The sequence below is a fragment of the Buceros rhinoceros genome, unplaced genomic scaffold (assembly GCF_000710305.1).
Source record: "Buceros rhinoceros silvestris isolate BGI_N320 unplaced genomic scaffold, ASM71030v1 scaffold20810, whole genome shotgun sequence".
NCBI lineage: Eukaryota > Metazoa > Chordata > Aves > Bucerotiformes > Bucerotidae > Buceros > Buceros rhinoceros.
Genome location: NW_010390420.1, coordinates 2,067 through 2,929, shown reverse-complemented (window position 1 = coordinate 2,929; position 863 = coordinate 2,067). Strand labels below are relative to the sequence as shown.

Genomic DNA, 863 nt, shown 5'->3' with positions numbered 1-863 from the left:
GAGTCTGGTGGGGGCAGCCCCATCCTGGGGACGCCTGTGGTCAGGGGAGGGGTGCGGGACCCCGTACCACGCCTCGCTCCCAGATGATGTTCATGCGGTCCTGCACCCCGCTGACGCCATGGGGGATCTTGGTGAAGTCCTCCTTGCCCATGGCTTTCTGCTTGGTGCTGAAGGGCCGGTGGTCGGAGGCCACGATGTTCAGCGTGTCGCTGTGGGATGATGGGGAGACGCTGCTGAGGGCACAGCCAGGGCGGCTTGGCCACCGCGGGGTGCTCGCTCCCAGATGATGTTCATGCGGTCCTGCACCCCGCTGACGCCATGGGGGATCTTGGTGAAGTCCTCCTTGCCCATGGCTTTCTGCTTGGTGCTGAAGGGCCGGTGGTCGGAGGCCACGATGTTCAGCGTGTCGCTGTGGGATGATGGGGAGACGCTGCTGAGGGCACAGCCGGGGCGGCTTGGCCACCGCGGGGTGCCCGGGAAGCTCCGCACCCAGGAAATGGAGCGCCCATGCAGTGAGGTGCCCAGGGATCTCAGTGGTGCCCAGGAAGCTCAGCACACAGGAGGCAGAGTGCCCAGGGAGCGGGGCACCCATGCAGTGGGTTTCCAGGGGAGTGGGGCACCCACCGTGTCAGACATTTAGCCCGTGCTTGAGGCACCCAGAGAGCCCAGTGCCCAAGAAGCGAGGTGCCAGGGATGTGGGTGCCCATGGGTTAGCCCAAGGAGCCGGGTGCCCAAGGGATGGGGTGCCTGGAGAGGGCAGCACCAGGGTGATGGCACAGCTGGATGGCGTGACACCCAGCACACGGCCTGTGGGTCGGGGGTGCCCAGGGTGCCTCACTTGGCGAGCAGGCTCATGAGGTAGG

At 66.4% G+C, this 863-nt stretch overlaps 1 protein-coding gene across 1 annotated transcript in view; it reads right to left on the bottom strand.

Moving 5' to 3' along the window:
• DPYSL5 (dihydropyrimidinase-like 5) overlaps window positions 1-863 on the bottom strand; it is a gene marked incomplete at its 3' end in the record, with an annotated part of 3,579 nt that overhangs the window by 1,047 nt on the left and 1,669 nt on the right. The window contains exons 6-7 of the mRNA XM_010137860.1: window positions 839-863; window positions 68-209 (exon numbers count right to left, since the gene is read on the bottom strand). Coding sequence (XP_010136162.1) covers window positions 68-209; window positions 839-863 — 167 coding nt within the window. The remainder of the gene's footprint in view (window positions 1-67; window positions 210-838) is intronic.